The sequence below is a fragment of the Phocoena sinus genome, chromosome 1 (assembly GCF_008692025.1).
Source record: "Phocoena sinus isolate mPhoSin1 chromosome 1, mPhoSin1.pri, whole genome shotgun sequence".
NCBI lineage: Eukaryota > Metazoa > Chordata > Mammalia > Artiodactyla > Phocoenidae > Phocoena > Phocoena sinus.
In genome coordinates, this window is record NC_045763.1 from 110,731,528 (window position 1) to 110,755,073 (window position 23,546).

The window sequence follows — 23,546 nt, forward strand, 5'->3', positions numbered from 1 at the left end:
AAAGTAGAAGACTCGCATTCTGGGCTTGAAGCTTACTCCACCTTGAGTCTTTTCAGTTAAATCATATAATAATAGATGTCCTTAACACTTAATCCATCTTTAGTCAAGATTTTTAATTTGCAGCAAAAATTTCTGTCTTTATATGTTTCCTATCACCTAAAATCTTTTCTTACCACTTTCCATCCATCTAAATCCTTCTTGTATTTAAAGACCCTAAAAGTTTACGCATTATTTTCTGTGAAATCCACAAGGATCTTTTCCCTTCTCTGAACTATTTCACCTATCACTGGTACCATACAATGCATATGTTTACAGCAAATATATTGTCTTGTTCTCACATTTTCCTATAGTTAAATAATTTTTGTCTCTTCAACAAAACTAGAAATCCCTTAAAGGACAAAAGAAATATTCTACAAGACTGCAGTCAAATCCTCACAATTTCACCTTATTAGAAGTGTATGCTCTTAAGCAAATGACTAAATGTTTCTGGGCTTGTATTCAGCCTGTTTCTCATCCGTAAGATGTACAGTGTAGCTAACACTCCAACTCATCTTATATCTCATGAAAGCACTGTCTTAATGGTAAAGTATTCTATAACATTATCTTTTATCCTTCATAAAACCTATGAGGGTACTAACTAAAATGGAGACCCAAATACAGATGCCTGCTTCTTCTATAAAAGGATCTAGGTAATAAACTCTTTACATATACCTCTCTACAGTGGTCCTGAAAGAAAGCCCCTTAATTTAGAATCAAGCACTGAACTCGACTCATGCTTGAACAGAATAGAAGTCAGGCTTGTAAGATAATAGGGTAAGTGAGGTAAGAAACTGACTACGAATATGCAAAGAACTTCCTCGACACTGTTACCCACATATAAACAAACATAATGGGCTCCCACCAGTGCCATTCACTGAATGAAAAATGAAGTATACCCCTAGAGTTTAAGAATTTCCAAACTTACTAGTTGATTCATAGGGACTATGAACATTTTCCAAGTGGCACTGGAGCTGGAAGGGAGTGGAAAACTGACGATAACAGTGCTGGCAGATAGTATGACCATCCACCTCACCGTTCTGCTGATCAAGTTCTACGTGATGTTTCATATGGTTCATAAATCTGTAGCACGGCACAAAGGAAAAGTACAGACAACATAAAAAATCAGAAGCCTTGGAGAAATGTACCAGCGAAATCACAGAACAGACATTACATGTTTCCCCCTCCACCCTCCCACCCAACTTCCTCTTTTTGGGACATCTTCTGAGCCCAGAAATTAAGAGAGATCTCGAAAGTTTTCTGGGGAAGGAGATGCACTGGTCTCACTCTACCCAAAGTTATCTTTTATTTATTACCACAATATCTCCTTCTACAGTACTAGTTATTGATTTAATGATAATCCTTAGCAAGAAAGGATAGTAATTAGGGCCATTCTCCAAACAGAGACTTAAACATGTAAGAAGCTTTCAGACTTCACTTGTCCAAGGTGAGCTCCAAGGCTCTTCAACACTCACCGAATGTTGTTTTTTAGCCTTTTGGTACAATGTGGGCATCGGAAAGATGTGGCGACCTTAGGGAAGTTTGTGAGCTGGGCTACTTTGCCACCATCCCGTCCATAGTAGAAGTCATCTACTAGCATAATGAGCTTGGTCTGGACGGCATCACCCACATTCTCATTTGGCTCTGGTACTTTGGTAGGTGGTGACAGAGCAGGAATAGGTGTAGAAGAGGGAGTGGAAGCAACAGGAGTTGTTTTCTCAGGGGATGGGGGCTTTGCTGCTGATGGGACACTGGGTTCTGAATCCAAAGACTTTCCTTTCTTCTGGTATTCAACCATTTCTGGGCAACAGTACTATAAAGAAAGAAGACATCTGATCATCCTGGTTCTCCTGGGGGCTGAGATGTGCTAACTCCTCAACTTCACTAACATTTCTCTGTAAGTGTTTGGTTCTAGGTATTCTCAACCAGCTTTCACCCTGCAGTTTTCTAAAATGCTTCCAGGTTTCACTCTTTTTTGTGTGTGTGTGTGTGTATTTACAGCTATATGCCACTCCAAACACCATACTTTGTACTTCTTCCTGTCTTAGATCCTTTAACCACTCACTAGCATAACCTGGCTCTGAGCTCCCTGGTAGGAAGAAGTCTCAACCTTTGCATCTGGACTAATACCAAAAAATGAAAAGACTAGAATTAGAAATTGGTTAATAGCTCCTGATTCATCCAATGACACAATAAATAGAAAATGGACTGAGGCCAAGTTGGCCTGTCCTCCTGTGCAGTTCAAAATCTACGAACTAAGGAATTAAGGTCACATATGTTCTGACCTATTTGAGGGTCTTTAAATATATCCTATCACATTTCTGAGTTCATTCTAAAACAGGCCGAAAGAGAGTAACCCTTTAAAAAGCTTCCAAGCCATTTCAGAGTCCTTGCTTCACAAGCTCCCAACACTACACTACAGGAGGTATACAGTGAGTGGTAGCCATTTAAGCTGAATCTCCATCACAGGTGATCACTTACACACATGTGACCCCTCAAAGCTTCAGTAACACGGAATTGAGCATTACACCGTGGACATATCTTCCGTCCACCATCCTGGAGGTCAAACACTGGGATGGAAGAGGTCACTGGAAGTGAGAACATCAATAAGATTAATAAGATGATACTGGAAAAAGACTACTGGCCTTTTGGAAAAAGGTTAAACACTTCCTGAAGGGTATATTAAGGTTGGTAAGCAAGCATGAGAAACTGCTATGAGGCACATTCCTTCTACCATTCTTCTAACTGTAGGCCAGGGGTCAGCAAATCACAGCTAGTAGACCAAATCCAGCCAGCTGCCAGTTTCTGTTTGGCTCATGAACTAAGAACAGCTTTTACATTTTTTGTTGTAGTGGTGGTTATATAAGATTTTTCTTTAATTGTGGTAACAGATACTTAACATAAAGTTTCCTCTTAACCATTTTTAAGTGTTCAGTTCAGTTAAGAACATTCACATTTTTGTGCAAGCAATCTCCAAAACTCTTTTCATCTTGCAAAACTTGAAACTCTACACCCATTAAATAATTCCCCATTGCCCCCTCCTCCTAGACCCTAGCAATCGCCATTCTCTCTTGTCTCTGTGAGTCTGACTACTCTAGGTACCTCATGTAAGTGGATTCACAGAGTATTTGTCCTCTTGTATCTGGCTTATTTCACTTAGCATAATGTCCTCAAGGTTAATCAGTGTTGTAGCATGTGTCAGAATTTCTTTCCTTTTTAAGGCTGAACAATATACCATTGTATGTATATACCATATTTTGTTTATCCATTCATCAGCTGATGGACATCTGGGATGCTTCTACCTTTAGGCTATTGTGAAATGTTGCTGTGAACATGGGGGTACGAATATCTGTTTGGGTCCCTGTTTTCAATTCTTCTGGGTATATACTTCAAAGTGGAATGCTGGAACATATGGTAATTTCATGTGTCATTTTTTGAGGGACCATCACCCCATTTTACATTCCCACCCACAACGTACAAGGGTTCCAATTTCTCTGCATCCTCACCAACACTTATTATTTTCTGTTTTTTGGATAAGAGCTATCCTAATGGGTGTGAAGCGGTATCTTATTGTAATTTTGATGTGCATTTCTGTAATGATTAGTGAGTGAGGTTTAGCATCTTTTTGGGTGTTTAACGGCCATCTGTGTATCTCGAGAAATCTCTATTCAGATCCTTGGCCCATTTTTTAATTGGATTGTTTGTTCTTTTGTTGTTGGTTGAGCTGTAGAAGTTCTTTATATATTCTGGATATTAAGCCCTTATCAGATATATGATTTAAAGTACTCTTAAAAAATTTTCTCCCATTTAGTGGGTTACCTTTTCACTCTCCCTAACGCTAACCCTTTGATGCCCTAAAGTTTTAAATTTTGATGTAGTCCCATTTATTTTTCCTTTTGTTGCTTATGCTTTTGGTATCATATGCAAGAAAGCACTGCCAAACCCAGTGTCATAAAGCTTTTCCCCTATGCTTTCTTCTAAGAGTTTTATGGTTTTAGTTCTTTTGTTTAGGTCTTTAATTCATTGAGTTAGTTTTTGTAATATGGTGCATGGTAAAGGGTCCAACTTCATTTTTTTTGCACGGGGATATCCAGTTTTCTCAACACCATTTGTTAAAGGTTTTTGTATTTTTAAAGGGTTGAAATAAAAGCAAAAGAAATGATCTTCTGACACATGAAAATTAAACTCAAAATTCAGAATCCATAAATAGTTTTAGTGGAGTAGATTATTTACATATTGTCTGTGGCTGCTTTTGTACCACAATGGCAGAGTTAAGTAGTTGTGACAGAGACCATATTGTACATAAAACCTAAAATATTTACTATCTGGTCCTTTACAGAAAAAGTCTGTCAAGCTCTGCTCCAGACCGTTGAAAATCCTTATGCTCATATCCTTCTACATCTGAAAACCTCTCTACTAAATATCAACTTTAAAATCTTGTTCAGGGACTTTCCTGGTGGTGCAGTGGTTAAGAATCTGCCTGCCAATGCAGGGGACACGGGTTCGATCCCTGGTCTGGGAAGATCCCACATGCCGCAGAGCAACTAAGCCTGTGCGCCACAACTACTGAGCCTGCGCTCTAGAGCCCGCAAGCCATAACTACTGAAGCCCATGAGCCTAGAGCCCGTGCTCCGCAACAAGAGAAACCACTGCAATGAGAAGACTGCGTACCGCAATGAAGATAGCCCCCACTCGCCGCAGCTAGTGAAAGCCCGCGTGCAGCAATGAAGACCCAATGCGGCCAAAAATAAATAAATTAAATTAAAAAATAAAATAAAATCTTGTTCAGAAATCCACCTCCTCCATGAACTATCTTTTGATTATCCCACTGATCTCTGATCAACCAATCCATTTTACTAATCTCCAAAGAACAATTAACACAAAACTTCTGGCTGATTCAGTTACACTTTTCACAAGTGGCAATCCTCTTTACTACACTAAAGTTTCTGTGAGAACACACTATAGCAACTATACCTTATTTTATTTCTCTATTTCATAGTATAGAGTTCTGATACAACAAATACTTTATTAATGTTTTTGAATGACTGGCTGCCCAGAGTCTTTCTGGTTATCGTACCTTTCATTGAAGACTCAGGCCCGCTGGTTCTCTGAGAGCCATGCGCAGAGCTGTTGTTGGATACCACCATTGGCCCAGGACTCTGGCCCAGGGAAGGGATGGTGTTAAGGGTATTCACCAGTTTGGCCACTTCATTGCTATTTTCACCTGTAACCCCAGGTCGCTTCACAGTGACAAAGCTGGCAATGCTCACTGCAGGTGGAGAGGGGAAGGAGGGAGCTTTGTTGGCCAAGTGATAATCATCTGTTCTCCACCCACCACCCATCCCAGCTCTGCCATCTCCTCTTCCCAAGCCTCACCTAGTTTGGGATTCTGAGTCTGGTTGGATTGGCCTGGAGGCTGAACAGCAAGGTGCCCCAATGAGGTCGGCTGTGTGGCAGTGGGAGTGGTAGAAGTGCTGGGAGTGGACTTGGTCTGCTGGGACTGGGACTGTGGGACGGTGCTTCGAATGGTTAGAGTGGCTGGGATGACGGTGGTGAAGGTGTTGGTGGTGGGCCGCACAGGCATTGTGGAGCCTGGCCTCACAGGGGTCATCTGAGAGAACACTTGTGGGACTCCAACTGTCGGCTTAACAAACTGGGTACCTGGGGCTTCAAAAGAGAGACAAAAATACCAAAACTTGGTCAACGAGCTCACCTGTAATACATTCTCCATGTCTTTACTGGAAATATTGGAATAGGAAAAGATTATCTCCCCAAACTGATTGGTGACTGTCAGGTTCCCAAGGGAAGCATATATTCTAATGTGTAAGACAACAGGTATCACAAACTGATAAAACAAGTTAGCCTTAGTAATCAGCCCTGAAAACATTAAAAGAAGAGTCCCATCAACTCCTCCCAAAACACCTTACCACACTGCCTTTTCTATTCCAAGAATACAATCATGAGTAGCTTGACCTTTGTTATTGGAAGAGAATAATAGGTATAGAGTGGGAAGCAGTATGGGTATATATAGGCCAAAGGGCAGAGCTGGCTCTGAAAAAAGTGATCTTTCTCAGAATACTAAAGGAGTCTTTCATTCTCTTATACAAACTCAAATAGAAGACAGACTATGCCATTCTACTAGGATGTCCCAAAGGTGAGTCTCCTGGCTCAACTATAGACAATTTCACTGACAAACATTTAAGAAATATCAGAACTAGATAGGATAGGCTCATGAGACTGAAGGCCAAAAACCCCTATGGGCTCTCAGAACAACAACAAAAACTTAGGAAGACAAGCTACAGAGATACCTTTACTACAACTAAATTAAGATACCCTTTTTTGGCCTGAATTGTAGTAAACTTATAGACACTAAATATGGAACTGGGGGAAAATTACAAGATTTTTAAAAATTATCTTTCAATTTGGTTTCTTAAAAAAAAAACAACTAGCCATTGTCAATATTTATCCTCAAAGGATATGTATGCCATTTGTTTAATTTATATTCCAAATCTATGCTATAAAAGTAAAGCAAAATAAGTTTATAATCCCACCATGTAAGTGAGTAGACTTATAAGGAATACAGAATTTGGGAGTTTGCATTAATAATAGTTCTTCAGGATAACAAACTTAATAGCTGAATAAAACAGCAGAAACAGAAAAATAACTATATAAACCCTGTTTTACTGCCTTATGAAGGGTGGTAAAAGGTTAAAAAAATAAAACCGCCACCCTGGCCAAAGGTTAGAGTTTTTTAAAAATGGGGCTTAAATCAGTATGATTTTTGTAGTTTTAGATTTCCGTTAAATACACTTTTTAAATGACCTTGAATATTTTGAGACAACAAAAACAAGTCTTCTGGATGCTGGTTTATTCCAAATGGGTAGACATTTTTCCTTACCTGGGACTAGTGTAATTGGTCTAACTGTTTGGCCTTGCTGTACGTTCAGCACAATCCCAACCTGATTCATTGCATTTTGTACAGGCCGGACATTTCTTACAGGAAATCCCTGCATTAAAAAGCAAAATGATCTTTAACATGGAGATCAGCTAACACTAGCAGAGACTGCATTAAGACCTATATCCAAAAAAATGCCCACACCCTTACCTAATGATTCTCTCTCTAGAACTAGAGCTTTTAAATGACTGAGATGGAGAAATTTTGGACTTCTGGCAAACTTCTGAGTGGCAAATATTAAAACTGGAGAATGAGCTTTGGTACATATGAACAAAAATGAAAACCTACTTCTTGTCTTAAGAGAACCTCAGCTTAAAAAGCTCCTCCACAGGGGCTTCCCTGGCGGCGCAGTGGTTGAGAGTCCGCCTGCCGATGCAGGGGACACGGGTTCGTGCCCCGGTCCGGGAAGATCCCACATGCCGCGGAGCGGCTAGGCCCATGAGCCATGGCCGCTGAGCCTGCGCATCCGGAGCGCCTGTGCTCCTCAACGGGAGAGGCCACAACAGTGAGAGGCCCGCATACCGCAAAAAAAAAAAAAAAAAAAACTCATCCACAAACTGGCCCCTCAACTGCTAAAGGCATAGAATGCAAAAGAATGACACTAACAGTATTCACTGGAGTGATTCAACATACAAACAACTGTACGAAACTGTTCCCAAAGTCCACTTCAAAGGCCATACACCTCTGGGAAATTTGTTAGACAAGGCAGAAAAAAGCATTTGCCTTTACATTCCATACCAGCATTAGGCTTTCAACTCCAATTCACATTTATATCAAATAAGTCATCTTCCTTCTCTTCCAAAGATCTCCCGGCACTTCACCAATCTTGCATGTATATTTCCATAAGTCAACTAACTCACCCCATTTTAAGAAAAATAGCCCAAGCAAAGGGTGAGAATCCTTGAGGACCAAGTGTTAAGGCTTCCTAATGCAAGCTTCCCACTCTTTCCTGCCTAGACCTCAATCAAATTACTTAATAGCCCTCCAGGGGTATAAAGAGGAGATTACCCAGCTGTACACTATGTTGGGCTTTCTGCTAAAGTCAGCATCAAATTAAAAACTAGCAAATGAGAAAGCCAAATCAAAAGATAGGACTTAGAACCACTTCTAATGATGATAAAGACTCTTAAGTCAGAGCCTTCAAAGGTTCCCATAGTCTTTCTCTCCTCTACCATGTCTGAATTCAGTAGAATTCAGAGTCCTACTTACCTGTGTAGTGATGAATATTGGTTGTGAGGCCACAGGGGAACTAGTCACATGATTGGCATTCTGCATGACCTGGACAGGCCTCAATACTGGTTGAGTAACCATTGTACCCAGACCTGAGGTTGGATTCTGGGTTAGGATGAGCGGCTGTCCACCTTGTTGGACCAAAGAATTGCCAGCTAAAGGGAAGAGGAAAAAAAAAACAATGTAAGAGAAAATAAACCCACCATTATAAGCAACACAATGGTCTTAGATAAGAAATGGTGTCCCCATATATCAAGATATCCAAGACTGTCACTCACCTCAGGTTTAATGTCAGCAAACTTACCAAATATTTAAGCTTCACCCAAAGCTACAACTAACAGAAAAATACACAGGAAGGGAAAGTTCACTAAAATCTCCCCCATATATCTTAACTAGGGATGTCTTAACACACACAGTAAGACTTCTACATGGCTATCACTTTGACTCTGATGATTTAAGTGACCACAAATAATCTCCCCATACCAAATCAGCAAAACAAAGTAAGATATAAGTTCCTTCCCCACATTTTAACTAGGTAAAAACCTATTTTATCAGAATGTAATTTGTTGTTAGCTAAGCCACCTTATATTTTAAAAAGAGGTATATTCATCTACAAACATTAATTCAGCAAGTACACAGAATCTAAAAAATGGGATCTCTTCCTAGCGCATCAAATCTCAGAAATGCAACACATTCTCTAAACATCCATTGTCTTTAATAGGTATGGGAACACAGAGACTGACAGGTTACCTTCTTTATGTCATCAGAACTGATAAAGAAAAGACCTGGCCAAAACTAATCAACACCAAGTAAAACTGATATGACTTAAGAAGATTCATTCATTAATAAATAGTAACAAATATCATAAATATTAAAACACTGGCTAATTTTTTGGAAATATTTTAAATTCTTTTTCATGTGTGTTAAGAGTAATTTTGTAATGTTTTTAAGTCCTGTATTTGCTACAATTGGCTAAAAAATCATTTATACTAAGTTTCCTGATTTACAAAGAATACTCCAAAACAGAAATTCTATTTCAGAGAGCCAAAACATTGGGTTTGCCAAAAAGCACGTTCTTTTTTTCTGTAAGATGGCTCTAGTAGCACTTAGTTGTCTTTAACTTCATTCAAAACAATTTTGTTAGATTGTATTGGGACAGGTGCCATAGTGTGCATTTAAAAAAAACTTATCAAGATTGTTGACTTTTTGTGTAGCCATTTTAATACTGAAGATGGAAGAAAAAAATTTACATTTTTGGCAATATTATGCTTTATTATTTCAAGAAAGGTAAAAATGCTGATATGCAAAAAAAGATTTGTGCAGTGTATGGAGAAGGTGCCGTGACTGACCAAACGTTGTCAAAATTGGTTTGCGAAGTTTCGTGCTGGAGATTTCTCGCTGGACAACGCTCCACGGCTGGGTAGCCCAGTTGAAGTTGACGGCGATCAAATCCAGACATTAGCTTAGAACAATCACCGTTACATCACGTGGGAGATAGCTGACATACTCAAAATATCTAAATCAAGCACTGAAAATCACTTGCACCAGCTTGGTTATGTTAATCGCTTTGATGTTTGGGTTCCACATAAGTTAGGTGAAAAAAACATTCCTGACCTTATTTCTGCATGTGATTCTCTACTTAAATGCAACAAAAATATTCCGTTTTTAAAACGGAAAAATTGTGATGGGCGATGAAAAGTGGATATTGTACAATAATGTGGAACGGAAGAGATCGTGGGGCAAGCAAAATGAACCAGCACCAACCACAGCAAAGGCCGGTCTTCATCCCAAGAAGGTGATGTTGTGTATATGGTGGGATTGGAAGGGAGTCCTCTGTTATGAGCTCCTTCTGGAAATCCAAACGATTAATTCCAACAAGTACTGCTCCCAATTAGACCAAATGAAAGCAGCACTCGACAAAAAGTATCCAGAATTAGTCAACAGAAAATGCATAGTCTTCCATCAGGATAACACAAGACTGCGTTTCTTTGATGACCAGGCAAAAACTGTTACAGCTTGGCTGGGGAGTTGTGATTCATCCACTGTATTCACCAGACATTGCACCTTCGGATTTCCATTTATTTCAGTCTTTACAAAATTCTCCGAATGGAAAAAATTTCAATTCCCTGGAAGACTGTAAAAGGTACCTGGAACAGTTCTTTGCTCAAAAAGATAAAAAGTTTTGGGAAGATGGAATTATGAAGTTGCCTGAAAAATGGCAGAAGGTAGTGGAACAAAATGGTGAATACGTTGTTCAATAATGTTCTTGGTGAAAATGAAAAATGTGTCTTTTATTTTTATTTTGAAACCAAAGGAACTTTTTTGCCAACCCAATACCTAAATCAAAGATTCAAGCAAAATACTGCAACTTTTTTACCTCAAATCACCAGAATGGGATGGACTCCCCTGAAGCTTTAAGTTCCACTTGACAAATGGTGTCACTACAGTTAGCTACAGAGCTAGACCACCAAAGTGGGTATACAGGTGGCTATTAATGGGCCAACCTTGGATTGTCCCATGTTCTCCCAGAAACTGACAGTCCATCAGTGGACTAGACCCTCATAGTTACTGGGCCAGCAGACTAGTAATTATAGATGTTGACAGATAAAAAATTCCAAATTCTAGCTATGCTAATTACACTGGCAATTTATTGACTCTCTCTATATATATTTTTAACTTAAATATTTTATTATGGAGATGTTCAAATACATATAAAAATAGAACACTATAATAAATCTCTATGTACCTATACCAGCTTCAATAATTATCAACTTAATCAATCTTGTTTCATCTATACTTCTCATTCTCTTACCAGCTCCCATATTATGTTGATACAAGCTTCAGATCATATCACTTCATCTATAAATATTTCAGCATATATCTCTAAAAGATAAGGACTTTAAAAAAAGAGGAAATATCAACACCATTATCACTCCTAAAAAATATTATAATAATTCTGTAACTAGAGTGGATAATACTGTATGATATAATTGAAGTTTGCTGAGAGAACAGAACTTAAATGTTCTCACTACCCCCTATCCCTACCCCCAAAAGAGGATAAATATGTGAGGTGATGGATGTGTTAATTAACTAGATAGTGGGAATCCTTGCACAATGCATACATATACCAAATCACCACAATGTACACATTAAATATCTTACAATTTTATTTGTCAATTATACCTCAATAAAGTTAAATATATACAACAATTCTTGGGAGCTTCCTTGGCAGTCCAGTGGTTAGGACTCTGCACTTCCACTGCAGGGGGCACGGGTTCCATCCCTGCTGGGGGAACTAAGATCCCACATGCCGCACTGTGCGGCAATAAATGAATGAATGAATGAATGAACAATTCTTTAATATCAAATACCCAGTTAGAATTCAAATTGACAATTACATTTTTTTGTTTGAATTATGTTACAAAAGGGTTCATAAAGTATAACTGATGACATACCTCTTCAATCTCTTTTAATATATAGGTTCCCCATCCATCTCTTTTTTACTCCTCTGCAATTTACGGTTGAAAATATTGACTAAGCAAAAACATGTATTTTCTATTCACTATTTTAACTGCTAGGGTAAAAGAAAATAAATTATCTGTTATTTATCTAAGCCTAAGAATTCTTAAGATAATCACTGACTCAACATTTCAACTAAATATAGGAAGGGAAGGATGGAAAATTTTTTGCATTTATGTGAAATCAACCAGCATTAGCAAGTCTCAAAAGACAGGCCTTGCTCCCATGAAATCTGCACATACTCTACTACTATAAAGAATGCTAACACAAGCATTTTCTGCAAATATTCTCTCTGACATCAGGGTCATGTCTGAATTTTGGTGGATTGTTAGGACCTTTCCAAAAATAAAGTGCAAACAAAAAAGTAGGTTTCTAAGCCTAGACTAGGTTTACAATTCAACTGAAAGCAAAAACCAGCATACGGCAAGTCACACTGGGTAAATTAAAGTCACACAGTAAATATTTATTTAATGTATTCTATAAATTCATTCTTATAATTCTAATGAATTATAATAATTCCAATTCTAACAAATGAGTTGTTTTTAATGATTTCTGCATTCTTATTAAGTCTTTCCTAAAAGAAATTCTGACAATTCAAAGGTCTTATGAAGTTCTATTTCCAGAGAATGAAAGAGGAAGTTAGAACCCTGAGACTTAAAAAAGCCTTTAAAAACGGGCTTCCCTGGTGGCACAGTGGTTGAGAGTCCGCCTGCCGATGCAGGGGACACGGGTTCGTGCCCCAATCCGGGAAGATCCCACATGCCGCAGAGTGGCTGGACCCGTGAGCCATGGCCGCTGAGCCTGCGCGTCCGGAGCCTGTGCTCCGCAACGGGAGAGGCCACAACAGTGAGAGGCCCGCGTACCACAAAAAAAAAAAAAAAAAGCCTTTAAAAGAATTATCTGACCAATCCCCTACCTGTAAGTTTGTTCTCCAATAAACTAGGTACCACAGCCATAAACTGATTAAATAATAGAAGATTTAGCAGCTTCTCTCACAACATGTTCTGTTTGTTTTACAAATCTGAAGGTCTTGATTTTTTTTTCTTCATTCTTTTACGTTCACTTACACAGCCTTAAACCCCAGAGATAAGAGGGCTAAATGGAGTTGAAATGGGCCAAACAGGAATTGAAAATCATAGTTACAGTAAAAAATGTATAACATTAAATTCATATCATTCACAGCTCAGAATTAAGCAGTGGTTCATTTCACTTCATAATGTTCCTTTCCAATGCAAACGTATGATCAGTCAGAACTATAGGAATAATTTCTAAATGCTGAGTGGTGGATTCTGAAGAACAGCAAAAATAGTAAAAATGTTCTAAAATTTTATTCCTAACACTCTGTTAAAGAAAAAAGCCTTATTGAGATATAATTCACATACCATACATATTTTATCACCCATTTAAAGTGTACAATTTAGAGGCTTTTAGTATATTCACAAGGTTTGTGCAATCATCACCACTATTTAATTCCAGAACATTTTCAGCACCTCAAGAAGAAACCTTACACCCATTAGCAGTTATTCCCCATTCTCCTCCCCCCAGCCCTGGCAACGAACAATCTAACTTTCTGTCTCTACAGATTTGTCTATTATGGGCATTTCATAACAATGGGGTCATATATGTGGCCTTTTTGATATCTATCTATCTATCTATCTATCTACCTACCTATCTATCTATTTTTGGCTGTGTTGGGTCTTCGTTGCTGCGTGCAGGCTTTCTTTAGTTGCAGCGAGTGGGGGCTACTCTTCGTTGCAGTGCGCGGGTTTCTCATTGCGGTGGCTTCTCTTGTTGCAGAGCACGGGCTCTGGGTGCACGGGCTTCAGTAGTTCTGGCACTCAGGCTCAGTAGTTGTGGCTCTTGGGATCTAGAGCGCAGGCTCTGTAGTTGTGGCGTACGGGCTTAGTTGCTCCATGGCATGTGGGATCTTCCCGGACCAGGGATCAAACCCGTGTCCCCTGCATTGGCAGGCAGATTCTTAACTACCGCGCCACCAGGGAAGTCCCACATTTTGCTTATTCATTCAACATCTTAGGTTGTTTCCAATTCTGGGCTATAATGAATAACGCTGGCACTTCAAGAGTATCTGATTTTAGAAAGTCACACAATTGTGTGCTTATCTACGCATAAAAGAAGTTTTGAGCCCCCCCTTTTTTTTTGGCCACACTGCATGGCCTATAGGATCTTAGCTCCCCAACCAGGGATTGAACCCGGGCCCTCGGCAGTGAAAGCACAGAGTCCTAACCACTGGACCACCAGGGAACTCCCAGCATGAAAGAATTTTTGGATGAACACACAAGACATACGTAACTGTGGTTACCAGTTTTTTTTTTTTTTTTTTTCGGTATGCGGGCCGAGACACTGTTGTGGCCTCTCCCATTGCGGAGCACAGGCTCTGGACGTGCAGGCTCAGCGGCCATGGCTCACGGGCCTAGCTGCTTCGCGGCGTGTGGGATCTTCCCGGACCGGTGCACGAACCCGTGTCCCCTGCATCGTCAGGTGGACTCTCAACCACTGTGCCACCAGGGAAGCTCCCCACTTTTTTTTTAAACCACGAACACAGGTTAACATTTTAATTTGAATACTAGGGCTTTCTAAAGTAAATAAAATCCATTTTCATATTTCAAAAAATTTTTGTACACAGGCCACAGGAATCAAGGGTCCATTCAAAGAGAGTAGGTCACATCAGTGTGTCATGAGATGCTCATCATGGGCCTTGGAATGCTGGGATCAAAGAAAAATTCAGCTAAACTGGTGGCTAATAGCCACTTTGACAGCTTATTTTAAGAGAAACATAGGAAAGTAGTATAATACAGTGGGAAGGCCACAAGTTTTGCAGTCTAAATAATTCAAATCCAGTTTAGTCGCTTACTATTTGACCTTAAGTACATTATTTAGACTCTCCACGCCTTGGTTTCTGCATCTGTAAAAATGAGAAAATCTCTAGATAGAGGTTCCTCATCTTTATATACATGAGGGTCACTATAGGTTTAAAAAAATTCTAAGGATTTTTCATGTGATAAAAATTATTTTTTCAGGGACTTCCCTGGTAGTCCAGTGGTTAAGACTCTGAGCTCCCAACGCAGGGGGCCTGGGTTCAGTCTCTGGTCGGGGAACTAAGATCCCACATACTGCAACTAGGCCTGCAAGATGCAACTACTGAGCCCACGTGCTCTAGAGCCCGCGCGTTGCAACTAGGGAGCCCGTGCACCACAACTTCCCACATACTGCAACTAAGCCTGCACACTGCACCGAAGAGCCTGTGAGCTGCAACAAAGACCCAGCACAGCCAAAATAAATAAATAAAAAAATTTTTATTTTTTCAGTATCCACTTATGTAGAGCAATCTATTATGGCAATTTGACGCTAACAAATTTTAAATGCCTGACCCAGCAATCTCACTTTACGTTACAGATATGCTTACACAGTGGGCACAGGTACAATGTCTGAGAATGTTCACTGCAGCACTGTTTGTAATCACAAAAAAATGGGATTGTAGTAAATGTCCAACAATAAGGGAGGTAAATGGTTATATCCAACACTAAGAACACCAGGTGCACCTCTAATGGAAATGTAAATGGATACACCATTTCTAGATGGCCAATCCAGGAAAAATATTGATCAAAATCCTTAAAGATTGTGATAACCTTTGATCCAACAATCTGACATTTAGAAATGTATTCTCAGAACTATGGATGTGAGAAAAGACAAGAGAGACAAGAGAGACAGAGATGTTCACAATAGCCCTTTAAAGTAGTAGTACACGGCTTTACAACCTATTGCTAATAACAGTTAGCCAAACAATGGGAAATAGTCATCAAAATGTTACAAAAAGATTTATTAAAATGAGAAGATATTCACTACATATTGAGGGAAAAAAACAAGTACAATCTGTATGGATCTATTTTATAAAAAGTGAATCACTGCACATAGCATATAAATGTACATAAAAGTACATATGTACAGAGTAAGTTACAAATGGTTATCTCCAGGTAGTGAGATTACAGTTAAAAATTGTTTTTTTTTTACTGTCCACTTTTTCTACAATGCATATATTATTCTTGTATTAATAAAGCTAAAGGAATTAAATAAGTCCTTTATAGCAATGCAATGATTCTATGAAGGTGCTTATTCTACACATGAATCTTGAGACATAACTTGCCAGTAACTCACTTTCAGAATGTAAAAACAGTCATCAGAAATGAAACAGAAACCAATACTATATAACTTCTCTAGTCAATAAACTCACTAAAAACCACTTCTCTTTCACCATTTCTTCAGGTAGACAACAACCCTATCCTATTTTTCATACCCAGGAACCAATAACCAAATGAATCTGCCAAAGAAAATATGGAACAAAGCTGCCCTCGGAGAATTCTTAGCAGACTAGTGGGGCTCTTCTAATTAAAAAACATAAACAATCAAACAACCCCCCCCCCCACATCTCTTTAATAGTTAGGAATTTGGGGTTTACATTTTCTTTCCTAGAAATTATCAGCAAAAAGACTCAGCTGTCCTCTGACTTGAAAACACTAGCATCGATTCAGCACTAAATCAGAAGGAACAGCACCACTTACTTCCGTAACAGAGAATCAGGACTAAACTCACTCCAACACCAGCAGAACCACATCAGTACCTAAAACTGAACAGGTACAGCTGTTCCTAAGACCTTTTTTAGTCTCTCACCCCTCTAGCCCAGGAAGAAGTTCCCAATAATCCCACTTACCATTGTTGTTGGCAATTAGTGTGACAAGAGTCTTCTTTGTACTGTCGCTGTTCTGTGCCCCGCTGCTACTAACGGTGGTGGATGTAGAGAGGTGCCCAGCAACAGAAGCATGGGCAGCGATGGGCACTGGAGCCGAGACAGGCTGCTGGCTCACAGAAACTGTGGGGAAGGGGAGGCACAGTCACTTGGAGACAGGGACAGATGACACTAAAGGATACTGTTCTAATCTTCCCTTTTCATCTTACTGTGGGTCTCTATAGCCAAAAACTTTCCTGCTTTATTCGTAAATCCAACTGTTCATCTGATTTCTCCTATGTGTCCCTCACACCACAAATTAGACACAATGCCTTCTTCTTAGCCTCACATTTCCTGGTAAATTAAGTTAGATTATGAGCTCACTGAACCCGGATTTTACTGTTTTGCTTATATAGCACAAGCAAACCTCTAGAACTCAAAGGCTTATTATCTCCACTACTGGTATTCATAACCATGCATTAGTAAGCTGTCCACAAGACCCTGAACTGTCCTGTTTCAGCCCAAACCAATGCCATCTTCAGTTCTCAAGGCAGGAAAGATAAAAAAAATTAAAAGAGCAACAGATACAATTTAGAGGGGAAAAGAACTACCACTCAGTTTCTGAATTCAGGGCAATCTAGAATTTGACCCTGCAACATCACCTTTTTGAAAGAGAAGCTAACAAGCCTAAGTTTGTAAACTGTCCATGGAGGCAGACACGAAGCGAATTCTGCTCAGCTCACAAAGGAAACCAAGTTCAAGTAAAACAAACAAAAAACCCCCCAAGACTATGGGAACCTGTTTTTGACTGGGTATATAAATGAGCACTGACACACACCTTTGCATTCTTGTTCATACATCATTTGGTAAGAGGATTGCTTATGTGTTTGATAAACATTGGTTAATCCAATTCTCAATGTTTTCAATTTATTAAATATGTGTTTCTAGCCTTATGTACAAGGAAACCAAAGCACTTACAGACCAGAGCATGGCGGAAAAAGGTAGCACCAGTGCCACAGTGAAGCAACCCTGGATTCTTGAAGTCTTCTTCCACCTCACACTTTAACAAAAATGCCATTCAATTCAGTCAATGTAACAATGATCTAAGAGCAAAAGAATTTTTGTTACCTGTAGTAGTTTTATCCACTGAATTATAATCCTCAACTACAGAATCCTCAATGACATCACTGATTTTCTGCCATGGCTCCAACTCCTCCTCCTCACATTCCATAAAGAGGTCGGTGTCCGCCATGCTACAAGAAGAAGAAGATTGAATAAGATATTGACCTCAGAATGGGAGAAATAGTTTTATATAAAATATGGAATCAGATTCCTGAATCTATTGGTAACCTATTCCCTTGTGCTCCCTCCACCATTTCCCCTAACCTCCCCCCATTTCCAAGGTTCCAGAAGTATAACTTTTATTCTTGAAAAAAAAAAATTAATGTGGAAGAGTCCACAGCAAATTATTTAATAATTAGGGTTATGAAAATTTAATCTATAATACCCAGGGCTGGGATTAGGGTGAGGCGAATCATGCGAGTGGAGGGTCAGATCCTGCTTTATTTAAAATTGATATTTTGCTCATTATGAAATTTTTTGCAATAATATTGAGCTTTAAAAAATGATACATTTGCTGTTTGAGCAAAGTACCCTAGGAACTTGTTTGGAAAACCGAGAATTTTTGAAGAAAGCGCTAACCATTCTGTCTCTAGACTGCTGTTCTACTGATTCTGGACTTGAGCTGCAACATTTCCAGCCTCCAGCCAACCCTGCTTGCTTCAGACTGGCCCCCACAATCCTAACTGGCAAGAGCCAGTTCCTTAATATCTATCCTGTTGTTACCGTTCTGAACTCAGTGGTTTTTGTATACTGATAGACTCCTTGGTTTGTCTCAAGTCTGAAGTCAAGGGGAGATTCTGTCAGCAACCAAGACCTCTCTGTTCAGTCCTTAATGGGTTTTTCCTCAATTGCATGGCTTGTCCCTATATTTGTGCTACTAAATGTATAAAGGTATATAGTTATACCACCCTCTAAATTTTCTCCAATCATTTAATATATTGTGCAATGTAAAATACATTGCATCCTTAAAGCTGTCTGTCCATTTATCTTTGTTTCAAGAATCTGAACAAAGGGCCAGGATATACTTGAGCTCTGTGTTTGGTGAAATTTAAATGTAAATAAAATAAAAATAATAGCATAAAAATGATACATTAAAATAGTATTTTATCTTGATTACTGAGCTTTTTTGCACTTAAGTGAGAAACTCACTTGTCACAATCTAATTCCAACCCTGCTACTACCTTAAACTCCATGATTTTGGGAGTCAGCCTTTAATTTGAAAACACTGCTTAAACACTGCTTAAACTACATTCATCTTTATAATGCAAATAAAGAGTTATTATTACTATGCTGCTCTCCAGTATTAGTTGACTAAAAGTCAATTTCTTTGTCTTGGAATGGAAGTAGCATTACTGCTCAGTGTTCAAACAAAACTTTTAAGGCAAGGATCTCGGTGCCCTTAGTATCTCAGAAATTTTTTCACCACACCCCAAAAGCAAAACCAAAACAAAACAACCAACCTAACCTTTGTGTTTAGTTAGGTCCCTACAATTTGATAGTATTACTTTGCAAGATGCCCAACAGATGGCGTTGTCCCCTTGAAAATTTAAAATATTCCAGCAATGCCGCAGTAAGTTGGCTAGTCAAGTGCCCACAGTTTTTTTTGTTTTTTTAACATCTTTATTGGGGTATAATTGCTTTACAGTGGTGTGTTAGTTTATGCTTTATAACAAAGTGAATCAGTTATACATATACATATGTTCCCATATCTCTTCCCTCTTGCGTCTCCCTCCCTCCCACCCTCCCTATCCTACCCCTCCAGGCGGTCACAAAGCACCGAGCTAATATTAATATGCCTGTGCTATGCGGCTGCTTCCCACTAGCTATCTACCTTACGTTTGGTAGTGTATATATGTCCATGCCTCTCTCTCGCTTTGTCACAGCTTACCCTTCCCCCTCCCCATATCCTCAAGTCCGTTCTCCAGTAGGTCTGTGTCTTTATTCCTGTCTTACCCCTAGGTTCTTCATGACATTTTTTTCTTAAATTCCATATGTATGTGTTAGCATACGGTATTTGTCTTTCTCTTTCTGACTTACTTCACTCTGTATGACAGACTCTAGGTCTATCCACCTCATTACAAATAGCTCAATTTCATTTCTTTTTATGGCTGGGTAATATTCCATTGTATATCAAAACTACAATGAGATATCATCTCACATCAGTCAGAATGGCCATCATCAAAAAATCTAGAAACAATAAATGCTGGAGACGGTGTGGAGAAAAGGGAACACTCCTGCACTGCTGGTGGGAATGTGAATTGGTTCAGCCACTATGGAGAACAGTATGGAGGTTCCTTAAAAAACTACAAATGGAACTACCACATGACCCAGCTAATCCCACTACTGGGCATATACCCTGAGAAAACCATAAATCAAATAGAGTCATGTACCAAAATGTTCATTGCAGCTCTATTTACAATAGCCCGGAAATGGAAACAACCTAAGTGCCCATCATCGGATGAACGGATAAAGGAGATGTGCCCACAGTTTTAATGGGTAAAGTGCTTCATTTGATTCTAATTGGTCTCTAATATTCTATTTTAATTATTTCTGTGTTCCCAAACCAAAACCACAAAGGAAAGAAGGTATGAGCAGGGTAAGAAAAAGCTCTAAAGTGTCAACTTAAATTTTCTTAGTTTTGTATTTAATTTACATATACAAAAGACAATGCTAGCCAGAAACCGAATTAAAAAGAAGCCAAATCCATATCAAAGGCATTCTTTGGGTCAAGACTACACAACACACTTTTGTATTTTCCAGTCTAGTTTCACTGAAAGAGGTAACATTCTAAACAACTCTTTTCTAACTGCTTAATTTTATACTATTGTTCTTTGTTTGCTGTGTAACTTTCTTAGAGCCCACAGCCAACAGACAATTAATGCATACTATCAAACATCCAGCAGAATGAATATAAACTGTGGATAACCTCTACGGACGGTTTTCAAGGACCTTCTTTTAGCTGTGACCAGCTGCAAGCAAACTCTCCATACATACGCTGAGCAATCTGTAGAAAACTTTCCTTGGGAATAAGCAGAGCTATCTGAATTTAAGTTGTGGTTTTCAATGTCATGCTTATGGATATTTTAATAGCACATCCAAAGGCTGGTCTTTACCTCAACTATTTATAGTATCATAAAAGACTTAGTTCACGTTTTATCCTGTCAAACAATGAAGACTAATAAAAATAATGAAAGATTCTTCCATCTGACGGGAGTCAAATTATGTTATTCCTACCATGAACAAGGTATTCTAAGAAACAGAGTGGAAAAGGCAGATGTGAAACGATGGCAAAGAAGAATGTTTATGTCCTAACTACTTTTGACCAAGTGAGAAAGAAAAATAACTCCTCAGATATAAGCTCTGCCAAGACAACCAATGTAAATTAAAAGATTCAAAATGGAAAGAAAATTACACTTAGAAAATATTTTTCAAGGTTTTTATAATGGAGAAGACAGTTAACCAACAAGGTCTGACAACTCAAAAATAATAAATCTGCTGACTGAGCATATTTTATGACTCACAGCAAAACATCTCTGAAAGACACTGAAACCAAGTTTTCCAAACAGTCCTTGTTTCTGATCTAGCCTCTTCTATCTCAGAATGTGATCATTCCTTTCATTTCAGCACGTATAGCTCAGGGTCAAAGAATTAACTCTGTTGAAAAGATGGGCCATACCACAATAGAGGTATCAACCTGAATTAAATTCCTTATAAACTTTAAAATTAAAAAATGCAAATTTAGCACCCTTCAGTAGTTTTCCAGCTATCAAAAAGGAATCTTCATTAATATAATGAAATGCTTTATTTAATATCTCTACCAAGATGCTCAAGGAACACCATCTTTCTCTGCGGTATTCCAAGTGATCCATGGCCTATAACCACCTTTCAACTATATTTGATCAAAGAAGATAGGAATTACTAAATAGGTAAATCTTCCCAAACTATCAGTCTACTCATGTTTAACTTCTTTCTACACCAAACCTTCAACTTAATTTCTCACAAGAAAAAGAAAAATCTGGAATTTTCCCCTCTCTACCCTATTATTTTGCTATAAAGGATAAATGTACTCATAGGCTTGGAATACATCTCACATGCAAAAACAAACAATGACTTCCTTGGTGGTCCAGTGGTTAAGAATCCGCCTGCCAATGCAGGGGACACGGGTTCGAGTCCTGGTCCAGGAAGATCCCACATGCCGCGGATCAACTAAGCCTGTGCGCCTCAACTACTGAGCCTGCGCTCTAGAACCCATGAGCCACAACTACTGAGCCCACGTGCCACAACTACTGAAGCCCGTGTACCTAAAGCCCGTGCTCCGCAACAAGGAAGCCACCGCAATGAGGAGCCCACGCGCTGCAACGAAGAGTAGCCCCTGCTCACAGCAACTAGAGAAAGCCTGCACGCAGCAACGAAGACCCAACACAGCCAAAAATAAAATGAATAAAATAAATAAATTTATTAAGAAAAAAAAAGAATCCAGCTTCCAATGTAGGGGACGCAGGTTTGATCCCTGGACAGGGTACTAAGATCCCACATGCCACAAGGCAACTAAGCCCGCAGCTGCAACTACTAAGCCCTCATGCTCTACAGCCCATGCACCACAACTACTGAGGCTGCACACTCTAGAGCCCGCACACCACAACTAGAGAGAAACTTGCAGGCCACAAGGAAAGATCCCACGAACCGCAACTAAGACCAGATGCAGCCGAATAAATAAATAACAAAACCAAAAATCTTACATTGAGCTTCAATCCTTACTCAGTTTTGGGACATTTTCATTTCTTCTGAAAAAGTGCCAGGTAAAAACCTGAATTTCAGAAATTAAAAGCCAGCACATAGGGAACACCATGCTACATCAAGAGGAAAACTTGCACAGGTAGTAAATTTGAGAATCATATACTGTAACCAAGTAAAGGGGCAAACTTTCATCATATTACAACTATGAACCTCTGAATCAAGACTGTAGTGATTCCTTTTCTGCTATTCCTAAAATGAGATATCAATTTTAATTATATACAAGAGTAGGGAATTCCCTGGCAGTCCAGTGGTTAGGACTCCATGCTTCCACTTCAGGGGGCCTGGGTTTGATCCTTGATTGGGGCCAAAAAAAAAAAATTATATACAAGAGTAGACATGGGGATTCCCAGGTGGCGCAGTGGTTGAGAGTCCACCTGCCGATGCAGGGGACACGGGCTTGTGCCCCGGTCCGGGAAGATCCCACATGCCGCGAAGTGGCTGGGCCCGTGAGCCATGGCCACTGAGACTGCGCATCCAGAGCCTGTGCTCCGCAGTGGGAGAGGCCACAACAGTGAGAGACCCGCATACCGCAAAAAAAAAAAAAAAAAAAAGTAGACATGTATCCATCACCCAGCTTCAAAAATTATCAACCAATCTTGTTTCATCTATGTCCTCTCTTCTTCATATTATTTTGAAACTAATCTCTAATATCATATTTATAAATATTTTATTATGTAGCTCTAAAAGATAAGGACTTGAAAAGATCATGTACCAAAAAAATCATAGAGAATTCCTTGGTCAGCCAGTGGTTAGGACACAGTGCTTTCACTGCTGGGGCCGGGTCTGATCCCTGGTTGGGGAACTGAGATCCCGCAAGCTGCATGGCCAAATTTTAAAATAAATAAATAAATCATAGTACCATTAATATGCCTAAAAGATTTATAGTCTCAATATCAAATATCTAGTCAACACTGAAATCTCAAATTCTCTCAAACGCCTTATTTCTTTTTAAATTTATTTTATATTGGAATATAGCTAATATACAATACTGTGTTAGTTTCAGGTGTACAGCAGTGGTTCAGTTATACATATTCATATATCCATTTCTTTTCAGATTATTTTCCCATATAGGTTATTATAGAATACTGAGTAGTTTCCTGTGCTATATAGTAGGTCTTTGTTGATTATCTGTTTTATATATAGTAG

The 23,546-nt window shown here is 39.1% G+C and overlaps 1 protein-coding gene across 5 annotated transcripts in view; it reads right to left on the bottom strand.

The window, feature by feature from the left end:
- The window catches only part of POGZ (pogo transposable element derived with ZNF domain), a 48,050-nt gene that overhangs the window by 13,048 nt on the left and 11,456 nt on the right, over positions 1–23,546 (bottom strand). Inside the window, exons 2-10 of one of the 5 annotated variants that reach the window (XM_032635493.1) lie at positions 17,610–17,734; positions 16,467–16,625; positions 8,201–8,376; positions 6,935–7,043; positions 5,413–5,703; positions 5,114–5,305; positions 2,518–2,624; positions 1,512–1,849; positions 965–1,119 (exon numbers count right to left, since the gene is read on the bottom strand). In XM_032635493.1, coding sequence (XP_032491384.1) covers positions 965–1,119; positions 1,512–1,849; positions 2,518–2,624; positions 5,114–5,305; positions 5,413–5,703; positions 6,935–7,043; positions 8,201–8,376; positions 16,467–16,625; positions 17,610–17,733 — 1,651 coding nt within the window. In that variant the 5' untranslated portion in view covers position 17,734. Of the gene's footprint in view, positions 1–964; positions 1,120–1,511; positions 1,850–2,517; positions 2,625–5,113; positions 5,333–5,412; positions 5,704–6,934; positions 7,044–8,200; positions 8,377–16,466; positions 16,626–17,609; positions 17,735–23,546 lie in introns of those variants that run through there. The other 4 variants (XM_032635483.1, XM_032635510.1, XM_032635502.1 and 1 more) reach the window with 4 other exon arrangements.